The sequence below is a fragment of the Rhincodon typus genome, chromosome 7 (assembly GCF_021869965.1).
Source record: "Rhincodon typus isolate 14 chromosome 7, sRhiTyp1.1, whole genome shotgun sequence".
Classification (NCBI taxonomy): domain Eukaryota; kingdom Metazoa; phylum Chordata; class Chondrichthyes; order Orectolobiformes; family Rhincodontidae; genus Rhincodon; species Rhincodon typus.
This window is the reverse complement of record NC_063338.1, coordinates 31,959,149-31,978,105: the sequence shown is the minus strand read 5'-3', so window position 1 is coordinate 31,978,105 and position 18,957 is coordinate 31,959,149. Positions and strand designations below refer to the sequence as shown.

At 40.0% G+C, this 18,957-nt stretch overlaps 1 protein-coding gene across 1 annotated transcript in view; it reads left to right on the top strand.

Moving 5' to 3' along the window:
- Window positions 1-18,087, top strand: part of glsb (glutaminase b) — a 57,117-nt gene extending 39,030 nt beyond the window's left edge. Inside the window, exons 8-12 of the mRNA XM_048599199.1 lie at window positions 8,880-8,941; window positions 12,844-12,920; window positions 13,004-13,067; window positions 15,405-15,552; window positions 16,374-18,087. Of these exons, the coding sequence (XP_048455156.1) occupies window positions 8,880-8,941; window positions 12,844-12,920; window positions 13,004-13,067; window positions 15,405-15,552; window positions 16,374-16,382 (360 nt within the window). The 3' untranslated portion in view covers window positions 16,383-18,087. The remainder of the gene's footprint in view (window positions 1-8,879; window positions 8,942-12,843; window positions 12,921-13,003; window positions 13,068-15,404; window positions 15,553-16,373) is intronic.
- The last annotated feature ends 870 nt before the right edge of the window (window positions 18,088-18,957 follow it).

The window sequence follows — 18,957 nt, the reverse complement described above, 5'->3', positions numbered from 1 at the left end:
GCACTGTACTGCAAGCTGCATATCACTATTCAGACAGAAAGGATGTGTATTCACAATGTGAATATTTGAATAAAACAAAACAGCTGACAGCTATTCTATGGCTTGAGCAATGCTTTGCTCAATCACAGTCAACCTGCTTAGTTTCAAATACAAGCAAAGCGTTGCAGTTAAATGTCAGCATCGTTAACTGGTGCATTCTCCATAGAAATGCCTCCAATCAGTCAAAGTTTACTTGCCAACTAATCAGCATTCTCCTCTCGTTCAGTACAAATGTTATTTTACTTTCATTTTAGTGCTTCTTATGAATTGTTTGCGAGGGAAATCTGGCATCCTTACTTACCTTTAATGGCCTACATGTGAATCCAGACCCAAGCACTTTTGTTGATTCCTAACTGCCCTCTGAAATGGCCCTACCAATCTGCTCATCAGGGGCCAGTTATGGATGGACAATAAATATTTGTCCAGCCAGCAACATTCACATCCCATGAAGAATCATCATTTTTTAAAAAAAAAAAAAAAAAACTGCCAATCTGCCTGACTTCCACCCTCTCAGCTTTTTAGGACAATAAAAACTTGACTGGGCCTAACAAAGGTACAACGCAGTCTGGTTTCTTCTAAGGATAATTTTACAGTGAGGTTTTAAACTATTTTAAGCCATCATGGCCCATCCCTAATAGCTAAGCAGGAATTTAAGAGTTAACTACATTGCTGTATGTCTGGAATTGCATGGAGGCCAGTCCAGATAAGAATGGCAGGTCATTGAACATGAAGTCATAAGGGAACCAGATTTTTGTTTTAAATGACAATCAACTGTAATTACATGGTTACCATTGGATCAACTTCAGATTTTTTTTGATTTTTGATTTCATGATTTGCCATGGTCAGATTCAAACCCATGTCCTCAGAATATTAGAGATAACACAGTGTGGGGCTGGAGGAACACAGCGGAGCAGGAAAGCTGATGTTTTGGGTCAGGACCCTTCTTCAGGGTCAACTTTCCTGCTCCTCTGATGCTGCCTGGCCTGCTGTGTTCCTCCAGCTGTACATTGTATTATCTTTGACTCCAGCACCTGCAGTTCTTACTATCTCCTCAATGTTAACCTGGGTTCTGGATTATTAGTCCAGTGACATTACCAGTATGCCTGCCCCAGGATTACATCTCTGCTTGACCTGAAACCTGATGTTTTAGCTAGTATTTCCACTTGGCATCCTTTTTTATTTGAAAGACAAGAATTAGAAGTTTTGAAAGTACGATTAGTGCAGATAACAGCTTGCAAACTGTGAATTATGTTGCATAACACGCGCTCAGTTGTAGGAAGTCTCTTTCCAGGACAAGGCTGACTTTAGCAGTGATTTATCATGAAAGGTGAAGGATGCCCTGACATGTCAAAAGACCTGACCTCTGCTTTTGGAGGTTCTAATCTTTTTCCAGCTGAATCCATGTCCTTACTCATTGCCCTATGCAGTGGCATGCAGCTGAGGAAAGACACTGTTGGCAGGCCTGTTGCATCTCCTCTTGTCCTTCATCAGATGTATGAAGTGGATCTTCACCTTGAAGCTGAAATGACTATTTGTCTGCAGCAATACAGTCACATCTGCTGAATATTTCCAGCACTGTCTTTTTATTTTAGATTTCCTGCAGGCTCGCAATTTTGTTTCCATCATTAAAATATTTTATTGGGTGGGTTTGGAGAAATTCTCTACTTCGGTGGGCCCAAACAAGGGAAACTTAATAGTAATCACTAGATCAAGGAATTTCTTTATGGAACGAGCTGCAAGCCTTGAATTTGCCATATAGAACATTTGAAAGAGAGAAACTGAGGTCACCAGTGGCTGCTGCAGAGCTTGCAATGATCGCTAACAGCTGTGAGGCCTTTTAAATCATTACAGTAAGTTTTAATAGTGGGCATGACCACACTGTCCAATCCTGAAGGCATGAAAATCCAATGGAAAGGTGGGTTCTTTTTTCTTTTAAAATGCTGCATTAAACAGTGTTTCCCCCCATCCCAGCCCACTGCTCTCTCATGTCTCTTTCTTCACCGTCCTCCTCCATCGCCAAGTGTCACAGGGCTCTCATCCCATCCTGTACCCTTTCTCCTCACCTACTGTCACAGGTATCTTAATCATCTATGTGCATGTGAGAGTGTGTGAGTACATAAAATAGTGAACTCACAATAAAAATCAAAACAGTTTAATACTAGAAAGATAATTGTGAAAAATGGGAAGATTAAAATGTTTAACTTTTAATTGAGTGTTAATAGCCACACACCTGGACAGACTGATTACCTTTGTTTTTTAATACTAGGGCTTGCTTTAGTAGCCCAGTGTATGGCAGGGAAACCTAAATTGATAGTAGGGGTCATCCAGAGTTCTTCACAGAATCACAGAAGTGTTACTATACAGAACAAGGCCATTCATCCTGTCATGTCTGCACTAGCTCTTCAAATGTGCATAATTACCTAACACCAATCCCCTGCTTTTTCCCAATACCTTTGCACTTTATTTCTATCCATATAGTCATTCAATATCTTCTTGAATGCTTCAACTGAACCCGCCTGCACCACACTCCCAGGCAGCGTATTCCATACCTTGGTTACTCGCTGTGTGAAAAAGTTTCCTTCTCACCTCGCATTTGAAATTGATTTAATCATTGAGGAACTAGGGCAGAGCTTTAGGGCAGGAGTGAATGGATGTGACTCTGTCTCCCACAGGTACAGATGGTAAGCGGATTGTGAGGTAGGGAAGGGAACAAGCCATTGGTTATGAATCCAAGACGGAATATTGTTGCAGCATTCCCTTCCATTGTTTCAGAGGATTCCATGTGAATGGTGTTTTGCAATTACTGGTAAATTAGGCTACATGAACATTCTGTAACTCTCAAATTAATTAGTGTTAAATTAATGCATTTTGCCTGTCAACGTAAAATCACTGGAGCAGCAACCAGCATATCTGATCTTAGAGTGGATCAGCTTCTTCATGTCCATGACACTGTGTTTTTGTTTTACAGATTTTAGCTGCCTTATCAGAATATGAAGGGCTGAAAAATCAAATTAAAATTTCATGCTGTGCAAATATCCAGTACAGGGAGAATAAAAGCCATTTTAAGTTAAGGGGGTGGACAATTATGGTTCGAACTGGCCTAGCAAATTAATTCTTACGAAATGATATTCGATCTGTTTTTTTCACTAATGGGTTAGCATACTTGACATTCATGATGTAAGGGTGAAACAGATAACAATTGCAGCAGTTTTAAAGAAAAGTTTAATGTGAAATTGCTCCAGTTACAAATCTTAATGAACGATGAATCAAGAATTATCTTTTTTTTTTTTGAAATGTTTGTTTAACTTTTGATTTGTTCTCAGAGCAGTGTAGACCAAAACCAAACTGGAACTCCCTACCTACGTCCGTGACACAACCCACGCCCTCCACCTCCTCCAGAACTTCCAATTCCCCGGTCTCCAACACCTCATCCTTACCATGGACGTCCAGTCCCTATACACCTGCATTCCCCATACAGATGGCCTAAAGGCCCTCCGCTTCTTCCTGTCCCACAGGCCCAACCAGTCCCCCTCCACTGACACCCTCATCCGCTTAGCCGAACTCGTCCTCACCCTCAACAACTTCTCTTTCAATTCCTCCCACTCCCTACAAAGGGGGTGGCCATGGGTACCCACATGGGCCCAAGCTATGCCTGCCTCTTTGTAGTTTACGTGGAACAATCCCTCCTCCGTACCTACACCGGCCCTAAACCCCACCTCTTCCTCCGTTACATTGATGACTGTATCAACGCCGCCTCGTGCTCCCATGAGGAGCTCGAGTAGTTCATCCACTTCACCAACACCTTCCACCCCAAACTTAAGTTCACCTGGACCATCTCTAACACCTCTCTCACCTTCCTGGACCTCTCTGTCTCCATATCGGGCAACCACCTAGAAACCGACATCCATTTCAATCCCACCGACTCTCACAGCTACCTAGAATACACCTCCTCCCACCCACCTTCCTGCAAAAATGCCACCCCTATTCCCAATTCCTTCACCTCCGCCGCATCTGCTCCCAGGATGAGGCATTCCACTCCCGTACATCTCGGACGTCCTCGTTTTTCAAGGACAGCAAACCCACCGCCCCCGCCCCACCCCCCACCAGTGGTCGAGGACGCCCTCGACCGTGTCTCCCGCATTTCCCGCAACTCATCCCTCACATCCCCTCCCCGCAATAACAACCAAAACAGAATCCCCCTCGTCCTCACGTACCACCCCACCAACTTCCAGATCCAACGCATCATTCTCCGACACTTCCGCCATCTGCAATCCAACCCCACAACCAGAGACATTTTTCCCTCCCCACCCTTATCTGCTTTCCGGAGGGACCACTCTCTCCGTGACTGCCTTGTCCGCTCCACACTCCCCTCCAGCCCCACCACACCCGGCACTTTTTCCTGCAACCGCAGGAAGTGCTACACCTGCCCCTACACCTCCCCCCTCACCCCCATCCCAGGCCCCAAGAAGACTTTCCACATAAAGCAGATGTTCACCTGCACATATGCAAATGTGGTATACTGTATCCGCTGTTCCCATTGTGGCCTCCTTTACATCGGGGAAACCAAGCAGAGGCTTGGGGACGGCTTTGCAGAACACTTACGCTCGGTTCGCACTAAACAACTGCACCTCCCAGTCGCGAACCATTTCAACTCCGCCTCCCATTCCTCAGACGACATGTCCACCCTGGGCCTCCTGCAGTGCCACAACGATGCTACCCGAAGGTTGCAGGAACAGCAACTCGTATTCCGCTTGGGAACCCTGCAGCCCAATGGTATCAATGTGGATTTCACAAGCTTCAAAATCTCCCCTCCCCCTACCGCATCGCAAAACCAGCCCAGCTTGTCCCTGCCTCCCTAACCTGTCCTTCCTCCCACCTATCCCCTCCTCCCACCTCAAGCCCCACCCCCATCTCCTACCTACTAACCTCATCCCGCCCCCTTGACCTGTCCGTCTTCCCTGGATTGACCTATCTCCTCCCTACCTCCCCACCTACACTCACCTTTACTGGCTTCATCCCCGCCTCTTGGACCTGTCTGTCTCCTCTCCACCTATCTTCTCCTCCTATCCATCTTCTATCGGCCTCCCCCTCTCTCCCTATTTATTTCAGAACCCCCTTCCCCTCCCCCATTTCTGAAGAAGGGTCTAGGCCCGAAACGTCAGCCTTCCTGCTCCTCTGATGCTGCTTGGCCTGCTGTGTTCATCCAGCTCTACACCTTGTTATCTCATTCTCCAGCATCTGCAGTTCCTACTATCTCTGGAATTTGTGATCATTTGTTTTCAATATTACATTTGTGCATATCATGGGATGAAAGAATCTTCATAGATTTGTGTCAGGGCAGAAAAGAAGTACAAGCACAGATAATTATGTATTGAATTAATTTGCATTTGATGTAACTAGTGTATAACTTTATATTATGTTAAAAATGTGATGCAGCTGTCTAAATTCAGCCTATTCTGGAAAGTTATTTCCCAGCAATGCATTATTATGAATTAAGGAAATCTCTGGAGTGAATTTCCATGGGGCAAAAACAGTTGAGCTTTACCCGACCACTTCTAAAGAATAATTCTTATTTAACTTCTGAGGTGCAGAGAAAATCCTCACCCTCTTCACTGATCTCACTTGGCACCAAATCCATATTGTAAAATTTAACAACATCGCCTTCACAAACTGACTCGACTGGAAGCTGAATTTAAAGGGGCACTAAATACAGTTAGTTAGGTTTTTAGGATTGGTTGTGAATAGCACAATTTCCCAACTAGTTCTGAACTTCAATTTTGTTCAGTTTCTTCTTTCCCTACCCAACCCTGTAGATTCCACCTACTCTGCTGTTGCCTTGGTTAAGAGCTGATGTGTTTTGCTTATTTAGAGACAAAGGGAGAGTTAGTCGTTGTAGTAAGGAAACAAAGCATTTTTCCAGAGTATGTGACAGAATAATGAACAGCTATGTCCAAAAGCAAAAGCAGGTAAAACAAGACTAAGACCAGCATGTGGCAAAATAAATAGAGTTGATCTGGGGAACAAAGATTGTTTTGAGATATGTACTACACAAAAGCAAAATACTGTGAATGCTGGAGATCTGAATTCAAAAAAAGTGTTCTGGAGAATCTCAGCAAGTCTGGCAGCATCAGTGGTGAGAGAAATATTTGATGTTTTGAGTCCAAGTCTTGGAACTCAAAATGTTAACTCGGTTTCTCTCTCCAATTATGCTGCCAGCCTGCTGAGTTTCTCCAGCACTCATGTGTCTATTTGCAGACAGGTGTCATGGTCTGACATTGTTGAACTCAAGATGCTTTACACCCTCTGGACTCAAAATATTATCTGAAGATGAGGTGCTGTTTCTTGAGCCTGCATTCAGCTTCATTGTAAAATTCTGGTAGGCTGAGGACAGAAATTTGAGCTTGACTGCAAAGCAGTAACTTAAAAAGGCTAGCAACTGGAAGCTCGAGAGTATGCTTGCGGACTGAATGCAGGTGATTTGCAAAGTGATCACTCAAACTGTATTTGTTTTCCCATTGGAGGGAGCAAACACCGTGCACTTAATGGAAAATAAAAAGTGCAAATAAATTGCACAAATATTTTGAGTCACTTACACAAGATTTAACATGTCCTTGCATTTTAGCAAATGTTCCAAAATGGGAACATGTTCCTGTGGTCAGAACCTGAGTGAGTTAGGCATGTACACTCGAGTTTAAAACAATGAGTGATGACCTCATTGGAATAGACCAGATTCTGAATGGGCTTGATAGACATTCAAATGTTTCCACCAGCAATTTATGGAGATAGTCCTAAGTGATCAATTGCACATCCTGAGACTGAGATAAGGAGAAATTTCTTCACTCAGGGTTGTCATGGTCGTTGTTAATTACATGACTCAGATTTTTTTTTGTGACTCGGAATCAAAGGCTGTGGGGGGTGGGCAGGAAAGTGGAGATGAGGCATAACATTAGGGTTGATAATATTGAATGATAGAACAGGCTTGAAGGGCCCTTTTGCTTTTCTGCTGTATTTCTTGTGTAACGTACAAAGAACAATCTCAAATCCATTTGGTTGATTTTATAGCATTGTTTCTCATTAAACCTAAAACTGCAGCTTTTGCTGTCAGAGTATCCTAATCTGTTTATATCTGTCACTGCTATCGTGGAGGGTTCTGCAAACTATTTGCTGTTCCATTTAACTAATTTCTCTGATATATCAGATTAATGTTCACAGCATGATTTTAGCTTCCATCATGGAGCATTAATATATAGTAGTGCTGATTGAGTTTATTAGAGCTGGACAATTATTTTGGTTCTAATGGTTATTAATTTTGTTATAATACAATAGTGCTTCCAAAAAAATGGCCAATAAGTCATGAAATTATGTAGGAGGAGGTAAATTGATGTCCAGTCCGAAAGTGAAGGGAAAAGAACAGTGTGACATGGGCAGGATGGGAACAATTAGAGATGAAAGACTTCTGGTTGCATATCTATGTAGCATAATAGATAAAACAAGTGAACTGGACAGACAAATCTAACTTAACGATAATGTACTAGCTATCGTCTATACCTGTGTAAAAGTTGAGGTTCTAAAACTAAAATTTTAGCCAAATAGTAGGCAGTTGGCTTTTACATGTTTTTAGATGAGTCGGAATCCAACCTCTACCATCATCTCACTCTTTTACGGTTGCCAGACTGGACACTGTTCCCACTAAAATTGCCCCTAAACGTGCAAAATAAGTCAAAAAGTATATTATTGTAACTGCCATTACTTCCTGATGCCATGTTGCTGTATTAGTGAGTGGAATTGACTAAAATGCAGTGGTCCCAGTGAGATAGTAGACTTGACATTGCCTGTCGATGTGCACAGACACAAGGAGCTAAACAGCAGCCTTCAATTGTGTTCTATTCTGTCTATGATTTTACCAATGAGCAGATTCACAGGGTGAGTGGGTAGTGAGTATAAAGAGTTTGGATTCTTTTGGCTAAAAGTCAGGAGATGACGTGCACAGGATTTACTATTAGTTGAATATATACAATATTACAACTAAAATCTGATTGGTAAATATTCATATTATAGGATTTTTATAAAGGGCAATGAAGTTGTGAAAGAAAAGGATGTAACAATGTTGATAGATACAATGATCACAATTGAAAGATGTGATTTCAGCAAGAATGTGTAAATGGTGGAAACAGTATGGGTAGAATTAAGGATCAGTAAAGGACAAAAAGACCCTGGTATGAATTGTCTACAAATGTTCTGATAGAAATAATGAGGGTGTATTAATACAGAGATCAGGGAAGCAAATAGCAAAAAAGGTGGTTATCATGGAAAATTTAAACATACAGACAGGCTGGAAAAGCTGAAATGGTAAAGACAATTTACTTCTGCACATTTTAAGTGTCAAAGGAATATAGTATATTGGATTTAGTGTTGAGTACAAAACCATTATTATTTAACAATCTGATGAAGGAGAATTGCATAATTAGTGGTAATAATGATTGCGTTCTGATACTATGTTTGAAAAGGAGAATCTTAAATCAAGACTTCAGACTTAAGTACAGAAAACTTTTCAGAGGTGAGAAATAAATTGACAACAATAAAAGATTTCAAGATACAAATCAACTGTGAACACAATAGTGAAACTATCTTGAGGGGCTGAATGATATATCCTATTTATAACTTATACTAAGTACCTAGATCCTCAAGTTTTAAAAATGGCAGAAACTAAGGCATTATGGTTTCTCTTCCTCTGTACATAGTATTTTAATAAATGGGGCATATTTAAAAGCATGAATCAGTAGTGAAGCAAATATAAATAAAAACCTGTTTTTTGTGTGATTTTCCATATTTTTTTTTAGGTGAAGTCCGTGATCAACCTTCTTTTTGCTGCTTATACTGGAGATGTGTCTGCACTCAGAAGGTAATATTTAGAGTTTCAAAGATTACTTCACAAATGAGGCTACATGTCGTGTTTAGCCAAATAGAAATAGTGCATGGACTTGTTTTTGCAAATGCCTCTATAAAATAATCTGAATGTTAAATTATTTTGTCAGTATAATACAGCCCAAAATTCTATAAGTTTTCAGTATCCGCAATAGGCAGAAAACCCACTACTTCTGTCTAGAATTGTTGAATTCTGTGCATGTTCAGCCTTCCCTTTGTGAATAACCAATCTCAGTTGACAGTTGAAGAACAAAAAAAGGATTTAATAAATCAGTTATTATTATCATTACCAAAGAGCTATTACAAAATCCAGTCTCTTGGTCACAAATCAATGTAACTGCTAAGCTGTAGAACTGCAACTGTATTAACAATTTTGGCCCACTGATTACAGTAGATTAAAGAGAATTATAGCAGACATTGAGTTTTGTTTGCCATAGCAATAAATGCTATCACTGAATAACTGTAGTTCCTGTCTGTTGAGGTCACACTTTGAGTGTAATTTTAAGCTTCATGTTTTGGTGCTATTTTAGTTACTGTATTTGTGAAAAGTTGTTTTCTTAAGCATTGTAAGTGGATATGGTTGAATGTAATGAGCTGTTAGTGTACTAAAACCATTGTAACCTTGTTGAGTATTTTTCTACTTTCTCATTTGTTGAAATCTTTTATTCATAGCTCTATCCATTTGTTTTTGGCTCTATTCTTTTACCAAGTCTGTCATAACTGAGAAAATAAAATGCTGATTGTGAGTTACAAATATTGTAATTTGAAAGCTATGAATTTCTGCAGTGTAACTTTAATCTCTTAATGCTGGAGTATCATGTGCTGTATTTACAAAATATTCTGACATACGTAGGAGCATAGTGTCATACAGCATGGAAACAGATCCTTCAGTCCAACCACTCCATGCCAAACATGATGCCAAACTGAACTATTCCCACCTGTCTGCTGCTGGCTAATATCCCTCCAAACCTTTCCTATTCATCTAGTTATCCAAATGTCTTTCAAACATTGTAATTGTACCCACATTCACCATTTCCTCAGGAAGACTATTCCATAAGTAAACCATCCTCTGTGTGAACAAAAAAAAATTGCCCCTCATTATTTTAAAAATCTTTCTCCTGTCACCTTAAACATGTGCCCCCTCGTCTTGAAATCCCAATCCTAGTAGACTATTCAACCCATCAAGCCTGTTCCAGTACAATCATGACTGATCACAGACTTCACTGTCTTTTATTCGCCCCATCCACACAACTCTATATGCCAATGGTAATCAGAAATCTATTGATCTTTACCTTAAACATATTCAAAGACTGAGTCTCCATAGTCAACTGTGGTAGAGAAGTGCAAAGGTTCACAACTCTCAATAAAATAACTTATCATCATTTTGGACCTTAGAGCTATCCCCTTATTTTTAAATTGTGCCCCCGGGTTTTAGACTCTATTCAGGACAAACTCTTACCTGTATCCACTCTGTCTATCCTATTTTGTAGGTTTTCAATGAGATCACCCCTCAAACTCGATAGAATACAAGCATAGAGACATAGAGCTGTACAGCATGGAAACAGACCTTTCAGTCCAACTCATCCATAGTGGTCAGATATCCTAAATAAATCTAGTCCCATTCGGCACATATCCCTCTAAATCCTTCCTATTCATGTACCCATCCAGATGCTTTTTAAATTTTATAATTGTACCAGCCTCCACCACTTCCTCTGGCATCTTGTTCCATATATGCACCACCTCTGCATGAAAATGTTGCTCCTTAGGTCCCTTTTAAATCTTTCCCCTCTCACCTTAAACTTATGCCCTCTAGTTTTGGACTCCCTTACCCCCGGGAAAAGACCTTGTCTATTCATCGTATCCATGCCCCTCATGATTTTATAAACCTCTATTAAGGTCACCCCTCAGCCTCCGATGCTTCAGCGAAAATAGTCCCAGCCTATTCAGCCTCTCCCTATAGCTCAAACCCTCTAAACCTGGCAACATCCTTGCAAATCTTTTCAGAGCCCTTTCAAGTTTTGCAACATCCTATAGCAGGGAGATCAGAATTGCATGCAGTATTCCAAAAGTGGCCTAACCAATGTCCTGTACAGCTGCAACATGACTTCCCAACTCCTACACTCAATGCACTGACCAGTAAAGGCAAGCATACCAAATGCCTTCTTCACTATCCTATCTACCTGTTACTCCACTTTCAAGGAACTATGAACCTGCACTCCAAGGTTTCTTTGTTCAGCAACACTCCCCAGGACCTTACCATTAAGTGTATAAGTCCTGCCCTGGTTTGCCTTTCAAAATGCAGCACCTCACATTTATCTAAATTAAACTCCATCTGCCACTCCTTGACCCCATTGGCCCATCTGATCAAGGTCCCATTGTACTCTGAATCTTCTTCACTGTTCACTACACCTCCAATTTTGGAGTCATCTGTAACCATACCTGCTATGTTCACATCCAAATTATTCATATAAATGACAACAAGCCGTGGATGGTAAGGAAAAGCCAAGGAACAATAGACTGGTGAGCCTCATATCAGTGGTGGGCAAGTTGTTGGAGGAGATCCTGAGGGACAGGATTTACATGTGTTTGGAAAGGCAAGGACTGATTAGGGATAGTCAGCAAGGTTTTGTGCGTGGGAAATCATGTCTCACTAACTTGATTCAGTTTTTTGAAGAAATAACAAAGAGGATTGAGGGCAGAATGGTGGATGTGATCTATGTGGACTTCAGTAAGGCATTCAACAAGATTCCTCATGTAGACTGGTTAGCAAGGTTAGACGACAAGGAACATAAGGAGAACTAGCCATTTGAGTACAGAACTGGCTCAAAGGTAGAAGACAGAGGGTGGTGGTGAAGGGTTGTTTTTCAGACTGGAGGCCTTGATCAGCAGTGTGCCATGAGGATTGGTGCTGGGTCCACTGCTTAGTTTACCCAACCTGTCCTCTAGGGACAGTCTTGCCACGCTGGAAATGCACGGGGTGAACCTTTGTTGCACTTCCTCTGTGGCAATATCTTCCCTGAGATATGGCGACACAAACTGCACATAGTACTCTTGCTGCTGTATAACCAATCTCTCTTGTACAGTTGAAACAATACGCCACTACAAATTTAAAATATCACTTTAAAATAGTCTTTCCTTTCCCAAAACATGCGATTGCATTTTTAAAACATGCCTATTTTGCAGTTACTTGATTAAACATCACGCTAATGTAGCTCACTCAAAGATAGTAAGAACTGCTGATGTACTAATCTGTTCAGCTTCAACTTGTATTTTAAAATTCCAAATATGGAGGATACATGCAATGCCTTCTGATTAGCCCAGAATTTGTCTCAAACCAATAATGACCAACATTCTGTACTGACTGAAAGGGAACTTGTGGTTCATTTGCAGCCAATGGCACACCTGCCACTCTGTCTGTGGATAATATTCAGAGACTGCAGCCCTCTCTCTCTCTATATGAGCTTGACTTAATAGACTGCCAATTCAGGATGGTGTGTTTTTGTAAGAAGAAAGTTCTTTTTCAAAAACAAGATTTAATTATGTACATCGGGTTGCTTTATAATAAATGAGACTGCTAAAGTAACCACAAGCCAAAATAAAAATGACTGTCTCACAAGGCCTCTAACATAAAATGAAGTTAATTAGCTCTTCCACATTAACCAAGTGGAAATAATTATAGGAATAGATGGTCACATGAAAAAGTGACCACAGCCTGAGAAACCAGAAAACATTTAGGTTCCACATACATTAACAGTTTGCATTTAAAATAAAATCTTGTGGATTATTTTAATTTAATATAAACAGAAACATAAGGCAATTTAATGTTTTTGTTTTAGACCAAGAAACTATCAAAAACAGTTATCCTTATTTTTGTTCCAGATTTGCTTTGTCTGCCATGGACATGGAGCAGAGAGACTATGATTCACGAACAGCACTGCATGTAGCAGCTGCAGAAGGTAACTTTCACTTGCAGAGGTAACAAGCCCTGAAGAGTCAGGTTATCTAGCTCAGAGTGTAATTGCTGTGTTTTGATTTATAGGTCACGTGGAGGTGGTTCAGTTTTTGTTAGAAGCATGCAAAGTAAACCCATTTCCTAAAGACAGGTGAGTTGGTCATAATCTAACGGTATTTAAGTTGCATAAAAGCAGTAAATTGTGCAAAGACTAGCCTTTAAATTAAGTCGCACTAACTTGATATAAAACCACTAGAAACTGCCTTTCTTGCATAGCTTCTCCAGCAATTTCTGTGGAGAGGAACAAAGTGAACATTTCAAGTCCAATGTCTTTTCTTCAGAACTGAAGGGGAGGGTTGGGGGAGGTGTGAAAATGATAGGTTATTACTGTTGGAAGAAGTGAGGAGGAGCCAGTAGAACAGAAGCTTAGGTCAGGAAAAGATGTTGCAAACCAAAGGACAAGGAGTCATAATGGTTCTATAAAATAGACAAAGATCCAGAAAAGGTGTTAATATCAGAATATTGGCTGGCTCTGCTGTAAGCAAAACCATAAACAAGATGTTAATGGGGTGTGTAATCAAAGTGGGGGCGTTGTTCACGGTCCAAAGTTGTTGAATTACCATTGAGTCGAGAAGGCTGTAAAGTGCTATTCCTCTATTTTACACTGGTCTTCACTGGAACAGGCCTAGGACAAAAATATGAATGTGAGAGCTGGAGTGTGTATTGAAATGGCAGGTACCTGGAAAATCAAGGTTATGCTTGGGGACCGAGCAGAGGTATTTGACAGAGCAGTCACCCAATTTGTGTTTTATCTCCCTGATATAGAGAAGACAGCATTGCGAGCAGTGGTTTACAGAAGACTAGATTGAAAGAAGTACAAATCAATTACTGCAACTTTGGAAGGATTTTTTTTGGGGCTTTGGGTAGTGGGACAAGAGGAGGTAAAAGGGCAAGTGTTGCACAGGAAGGTGCTGTAGGAGACGGATGAGATGATAGTGGAGTGGACAGGGCTTACTGAGAGAACACTCCCTTCAGGGAAGAGGGTGTGAAGATGCGTTTGGTGGTGCAGTAGCAGAAATAGCGGCAGGTGGTGTGGGAAAATGAGCACTGGGGAACTGTATTGTAGTTCTTGTTGGTAGAGGCAGGGGTGATGGCCCAAATGCTGGAAATGCGTCAGACGTTGTTGAGACCCTGCCAACTAAAGTGGCGGGGAATCCTCGATTTACATGTCAGGCATGCCAGACTGTCATCTTAACATAGGCAGACTCACGGAATCATACTTTACAGACAATGTCTCAGACATCACCATCCCTGAATATGTCCTGTCCCACTGGCAGTTGTGGCAGCACAATGGTTTAGTCAGTTGGGAGTTGCCCAGGGAGTCCTCAACATTAACTCTGAATCCCACGAAGTCTCATGGCTTCAGGTTAAACATGGTCAAGGAAATCTCCTGCTAATTACCACATACCATCCCGTCCTTGGCTAATGAATCAGTGCTCTGCCATACTGCAAAGGTGTATGGGCCCTGACAGTGTTCTGGCAGTAGTACTGAGGACTTGTAGCCAGAGCTTGCTGCTCCTCTAGCCAAGCTGTTCCAATACAGATACCCAGGTGTATATCCTGTACATAAAAAGCAGGACAAATCCAACCTGGCTAATTGTGGCCCAATTGGTCAGCTCTTGATCATCAGTCAAGTGACATAAGATGTCACCAACAGTGCTATCAAGGAGCCCTAGCAAAATTGGAATCAATGGGGGTATCGGGGGCAAACTCTCTGGTTGGAGTCCTACCTGGTACATAAATGGTTGTGGTTGTTGGAGGTCAGTCATCTCAGCTCCAGGACAGCTCTACAGGAGTTCCTCAGGGTACTGTCCTAGGCCCAACCATCTTTAGTTGCTTACGTCCATCATAAGGTCAGGCATGGGGATGTTTGCTGATGATTGCAAAATGTTCAGCAACCATTCATAAACTCCTCATTCATAAACACTGAACCAGTCCATGTTTACATGCAACAAGATCTGGACAATATCCAGGCAACAGTTCAAGAAGACAGCTCACCACCACCTTCTCAAGGGCAACTAGGGACGGGTAATAAATGCTGGCCAGTCAGTGATGCCCACATCCTATGAATGAATTAAAATAAAAAATACAAGTAAATTTGTCAAGCGTGGTTTTCTCTGTATGAAGGCATACTGACTCTGCTTGAACATGTTATGTATTTCTAAATGCTGTGCTGTTGCGGTCATTATAATATATTACAATATAATAAACACCTACCCAGTAACAGATGTTACCAGCTTTTCTCCCTTCCTCCCTTGTTCAGTAAAGGTATTATGTTGGCAGTTTTCCAATCCTCTGGGATTTTTTTCCAAAATTTAAGGATTCTTGAAAGATTATTACCAGTTCAACCTCTGTTGGTCCTTCCTTTAGTACCCTATGATGTATCTCATCAGGTTCTCTGACTTGTGTTTTTTAAAAATCGTTTTAGGTGGGGCAATACACCAGTAGATGAGGCAATTCACTTTGGCCACCATGATATTGTAACAATCCTTCAGGAATACCAGAGCAAGTACATGCCCACAGAGGACTCGAACAATGGAAAAGAAAAACCCTCTAAAGAGAACTTAGACAGCATGGTATAGTTCAACATTATCAAACTGTTATTTTGTTCAGAATTACCAAAACTAAACTGAAGTTTGGGATTTGTAAAAGTGTTGTATTTTTTTCAAGTAATTGTTCTGGTGTTTTCTGCTTGGAACTTTTTTGATGTAGTCTTAGAAAATTATAGGCAAAATAGAAAGGATTGCCAGTATTCAGTTTGGGGCCTGAGGTCTGACTGTTAACATGATGCATTGAGTTAGTTGTATGACAATTTCAAAGAAAGGTAGAATAATCTCCATGGGAATTTTAAGATTTCATATGTCTTCTAATCAATTATAAAATTGCCACGAAGTCATAAATTATTATTAATACTAGTAAGCAATTTAGTCAATCAGATACTCGGGCCATTAATACTGGGAAATATCCAGCTTTAGTAAACATGTAAGGAAATTATAGCTGGTGTGTTCTGTAAGTAACCTGTTGAAGCATCCCTGTAAAATGTGAATGAATATTAGTGTTCAGTATTAAGATTTTGTCCAGATGTTTTACAAATAGAAGCTATTTTACTTGCTCCTTTGAAATGTCTACTATTCCAATTGTGTAAAAGTGTAGCAGTGAATCAACAGTTCAGTCAACAGTAACAGTATAATATTTGTTAAAAACTCATTCAATATTAGTATCATGGCCAAGAAGTATAAAAGTCCAGATTCTACATATGGGTTATGTAACTGTTATGTTGCCTTTCAGTAAATTATTACTTTGACATTTCCCATTTAGTATAATTTTATTAACTTATTTTTAATTTCTTGTTAAAATATTGTTTCATTCACTTTTACTTTTCCCCACCTCTTATAAGGTCCACTAAACAGAAGAGGCTTCGTGTTTCATTACTGTAATTGTTTGTAAGTAAAGGCTTCAAACAAATGTAAATGATTCAGTATCAAAAATATTGTACTATCTATCAAGTTCACAATTCTTTCTCAGGAATAGGAATACTTATCGGCAAGTCTGGAATAAATATTCCTGAAAATTTAGTTGTTTTACAAATACATAAGTAGTTACTGGCATTTTCGAACAGTTTTCTTTCAAGTAACAATGCAAGATTTTTAATTTTCTCTTGTGTTGGAACTGGTCCAATGACTTATAGTAATGCTTAGTGCTGTACTTCAGAAATATAGTTAAGATGTGCAGTCCCTTGTCATTACTGCTTTTCAGAGCTGTTAGATTGTTATTTGAATTAAGGCTTGACTATTTTGTACAATCTAATTCCATTGGATCATGTTAATAGTCTGTGAACTTTCAAAAAGCATATATAGTTCCAGACTGCATGGTACATTGCTTTACATACAATACAGGCATAAATGGAGTTGAACCGGGAGAACTACAGATGCTACAAAGACAGCAATTGCTGGACAGTCTCAGCAGATCTGGCAGCATCTGTGAAGAGAAATCAGAGTTAAGGATCTGAAACGTTGACTCTGGTTTCTCTTCACAGATGCTGCCAGACCTGCTGAGCGTTTCCAGCAATTTCTGTTTACATTAGCTGAGTTTGTTAGTTTACATCATTATGATTACCTGGAAATGCAATTTTTTCTTGTAATAGTATTTATTATGGAGAACTTTTAAAATGTATCACACAAAACAGGAAAAGGCATTTGAACCCTCAAAGTCTACTTCTTCCATGGACCATATGCAATGTACTTGAACAGACTAACCTAGTTAATCATCTGAAGTAACACCTGCACACCCAAAGATAATTGAGCAGAATTAGAATGTTTATCATCCTATTTCTATTGGGGAATTTGACTTGATTTTCTTTTCTCCTTTTAAAACTTGATGAAGGGTACAGATAGTAATGCACGATGCTACAAGGGCTGTGGAACCATGTACAAAAGTAAATTTGCATTTTATTTCCATATAGTTGGAGTTATTTCTTAATTGATAACCTAGTTGGAGCATTCAAGAAAGTTTTCTCTGCCATGTTTTGTATGAATCATTTGTATTTGTGTAGGATTCCAGTTTAATAGTAGCATTTGATGCTTAATGTTGTGATGAATGACCTGAACTGCCTAAGTTTGCTTGGTGCAATTGTCTGTGTCTGTGTATGTGAATACTTAGAATTGTATTAGATGGATGGGTAGCATTTCAGCATATTTTTGTTCATTTAAATTTTAAAATATATATTTCTATCCATTGCTGTAATTGCATTGTGAGTTGCTGCACTATAAAATGGATCTTTTCAATAAGTGTACCTATTTCTGTTACAACAGTCAAAACAGCCTGCTTATGCTTCTGCCTTACTCATTATAGGGCAGGACTAGCCTCTGCTTATGTTTAAACTGCTATTCAGACTGTGACCGTAATTGTATTTTTCCACATTGTGACATGACTGCCTTTTCAAGCATGGCAGATTGATGATGTTTAATGTACTTGCTAACAGCAATCTATTTTCAGTGCATTGTTCCATATTTCAATCTGAAATGTTATTTTTGAAGTGTTGCTGGCAATGCAGAGTATTTATCTAAAAGAAGCAAATCAAGTGTGTTAAATACACAAATAAAAACGCAAAAGTTTTGTATTCTGTTTTCTTTCTCACATGCACCAAGTGTAGTGTCACGTACAAACAGAGAATTTCCACAAGGAACACAACTTTCCATAATCACTCACACATCAAGTTATTATTGATGGCTTTATTGGGTGGCATTTGTCAGTAACAATCTGGAGTACATCTGTAAGAGATTTATTTTATGAAAAATAGCTTTTGTCCTCATTTTCTTCTTAATACATTCTCTGAAAGACTGTTTCACTTGCATCTCTGATACAATTGTGCAAAAGTAATGCATTTTCCACACTTACAACCCTATACTGTGTTAGGTTATTCTGCTGTGGACAGTTATTTCAACCAGGAACACTGGCTGATTTTTCTTAGTGGCCAATTGGAGGAGAAAGACTAAGATGAGGTAAAATTATTTTCCTAGGACCCTGGCTAACTTCAACTAAATACTGAAGTAAAACTGAGCCTGGGGATTTCATGACCTGCAACAGGTGATGTCTACTCACCAAGCTATTGAGCCTTTGGCTTTTCTCATTTCCAGATATCACTGCAAAAAATCTTGTCTTGTGTTTTTCAGCTGCTAGAGTGTAAACTTTGAGAAGCTTCAGTTCTGAGTCACCTTTTCAGTACAAATGAAGCATCCTGAACAGTGAATAGACCTAAAGAAAAACTTTGGCTTGAATCTTCCACTTTCTATATATTCATCAACTGGACATACCTCAAGAAATGCAATGGGATCCCTCAAGTCCTAAGCGTTGACTGTGCAGAATTGCATGGGAAGTTACCCAGTCTCCTGAATCCTCCAAAATAATCTCTGAATCACCATTGAGTCAAATCCAAGGGTTCAGACTTAACTAGATAATCACTCTGGTAATTTAGGTGCATA